General features: G+C 39.3%; 1 protein-coding gene across 1 annotated transcript in view; it reads right to left on the bottom strand.

Annotated features, from left to right (window-relative positions):
* The window catches only part of SARC_06394 (AGC/DMPK/ROCK protein kinase), a gene marked incomplete at its 3' end in the record, with an annotated part of 10,914 nt that extends 9,431 nt beyond the window's left edge, over window positions 1-1,483 (bottom strand). The window contains exons 1-3 of the mRNA XM_014299710.1: window positions 1,234-1,483; window positions 628-718; window positions 199-311 (exon numbers count right to left, since the gene is read on the bottom strand). Of these exons, the coding sequence (XP_014155185.1) occupies window positions 199-311; window positions 628-718; window positions 1,234-1,356 (327 nt within the window). The 5' untranslated portion in view covers window positions 1,357-1,483. The remainder of the gene's footprint in view (window positions 1-198; window positions 312-627; window positions 719-1,233) is intronic.
* Window positions 1,484-2,747: the final 1,264 nt, after the last annotated feature.

Genomic DNA, 2,747 nt, shown 5'->3' with positions numbered 1-2,747 from the left:
ATATATGTGTGTGTGTGTGTGTGTATACGCATAAAAAGAAATATATACACATTTATTCATCCATGTATTTTCCTGTAGTCATGCATTTGTAGATAGCTGCTTCCTTGTTACGCTCCCGAATTCAACCAGATTAATAGTCATTGGACATACAAGCAGAACTTTTGAACAGAACACATAGCGAGTCAAGGCATCACACACCCTCTCGAGATCGACAGTCGTTATCTCTCCAGTGCTTGCAACATCGGCCATGTCAAAGATTCTTTTTAGTTGCGCATTATGATGTTCCCAAAAAATTTTAAACTCGTGAATGTCTGGATTTTAGGATATAATGTAAATTCATGAGTTCAGGACAAACATGACAAGGCATGAAACGGGTATTAATACAATGCTTGATATTCGCGTTCAACGTAGAGAGTGTCCTGTGTGCCGTTGCATATTCAAGCAACGAAGTAGTTTGATAGACTCGGGATTTTTGCTAACAAAGCTGGTCTGCTACATTGCAACACGGAATATTCAATTTTGGAATCAACGCAAATTTGTCCCACAACTAAAAATATCAACAAGAGAGTTTATAAACAGTGCATCACTTTCTAGTAGAGATTATATTACCCACGAGTTAGCACACACCTATGCCGCCGTCGCCGTCAGTATCAGCCTGCTCGAATATATGGTGTACAAAGCCGGGCACAGTGGAATGTCCGAGGCGGAATAGACCAATCTGTTGTGTGAGAACGACCGGAACATCATCAGAGCAGTATACATCAAGAGTTAGAAAATCACCACTCTTCCACAGCAATGACCATGCCAAACAGTGCCAAACAGTACCAAACCATGCCAAACTGAATTTTGAATATTTCGCTGGTTCCACTAAAACATAGTTATAATAAGCACACGTTTTACAACCTACAAACCCCATCTATACGTTCTACATACGAAATCGCCCTCAGGCTGAAAAGAATCAAATGAATAGGTCAATGTGGTTGGCACTTGCGAATGCAAAAACGTTCGTTCAAATGCATATAAGTGTACATCGAGAGAGATTCATTTCCTGTACTTTTTTGACAAGGTAAAATGCACATAGTGCTATGTTTTACAGTGATATACCAAGTTGCGACCCAATGGATTCATGTCCTAAATACCCAGTTTTTGAACCCGCACACCGCAATACAATCATACTTTCAAATGCATCTAAGTATATCTACGTCTACTGCGCAGAATATTCTTAAAGAATACCTGCAGTTCGTCGGGAGTGACTTTATGGTCACCATCGGTATCGAAGGTTTGGAACAGCTGTTGGATCTCGTCATGTGAAAGGTCCGTGGGTGCCCCACCCGGTCGAGGACTGCGCGAACGCATGACTAGGGCCAGCCTACTTCTAAGTCAGTACCCTGCTCTCTCTATGTCTGCTCACTCTTACTTGAAACTACAACGCCATTAAGGGATCAACCTTGTAATCTGTATATCACAAGCTCGCCGGCTCCCAATATGACAGGGACAAATAATAACATTACAATGATAACTAAACCCATTATGACGACAATGATAAGTTGATAACATAGCGAATTTTAACGATGCAGTTTGATTTTTGATATGAGCCAATTAAAATAAATTAGAATCTATTTGTGGTTTGACGTCATCAAATTTTAGATCGTCTGCAGCGCTGCGCCGCTTTTGTAAAAAAATAAATTTATCATTTGCCGCTGCTCAGCTGCTGCCTGCTTGTTGGATTTCGGGACGTAGACTTTTGAAAAGAATCCTGTCATCAGCGCCACCAATAATCTAATATTAAATGGTCAGCTGACAGCTCTTGAATTTTAAATATTATGCTTCTCAAATATGTTGAGAAAGAAGAAATCTTGATATTACTAGAGGTCGCCAATGAGAAGCCAATATAAGCGTAGTAAACCCAGGCGTAGTAAAATAATATGTTGTGAGCTTTATTAGGCTCTCATTGGTGACCAAGGGATAATCAAATATCCTACCGTATTGAGAGGGATCCCTCAACTTGGAATTTATCATTGAAGAAAGTATTTCAATACGAGTACGATCTCAGAAGGACCGTGTACTAACTTTACATTTGTTCCGAACCTCACTAGCCTGTGTCCACCGACGTGCCCTTTTATAGATTTTGTAAGCTCAGCAGTCAAGCCCTCCCCCTTTTTATCACGAACAGGAAAATCAGATTCACATTGCAACTAAACTTGAAGACGCACATGATGATTCATGGTAGTGTTTATCCATCATGTTCAAAATTTTGTTTTAAGACGAAGGATTTAATTCTTTTACTACCTGATGTGTTCATCGTTACAATTCAGTATAGAATCTGTCTATAATCAGCTGTTAAATACATCAAAGTAAGAGTGTCTATGATTATGATTTCATTAAAATACGAGTCATTGAGTGTACAGCGCTAATGACGCGGGTGATACTAACTTTTGGCTGGCCCGTACCGAGACTTGAATTATAACCCAGTTTTAGGCAACCTGAAAATCCTTCACCATTCAATTTGAACGTTATTTACATACCATTAGGCCCAACATATACGTGTATGATATATCTGAGGTGTTCAAGAGCAACACTTTAGCTAGTTGCAGAAAGTAGATTGAAAAAGCACTCGTTATACGACAAGTCGTTTTATCTGTAGGCTGTAAAACGAAGAGATTCTACGGATAGGAAATACCTAGCACAAGTGTGTACACAACCAAATGAATATCTTATATTTACTACAATGTTGGGGAAAGTAAATT

The sequence above is a fragment of the Sphaeroforma arctica genome (assembly GCF_001186125.1).
Source record: "Sphaeroforma arctica JP610 unplaced genomic scaffold supercont1.454, whole genome shotgun sequence".
NCBI lineage: Eukaryota > Ichthyosporea > Ichthyophonida > Sphaeroforma > Sphaeroforma arctica.
Note: the sequence above shows the minus strand (reverse complement) of the source record. Positions and strands in the feature narration are given on the sequence as shown.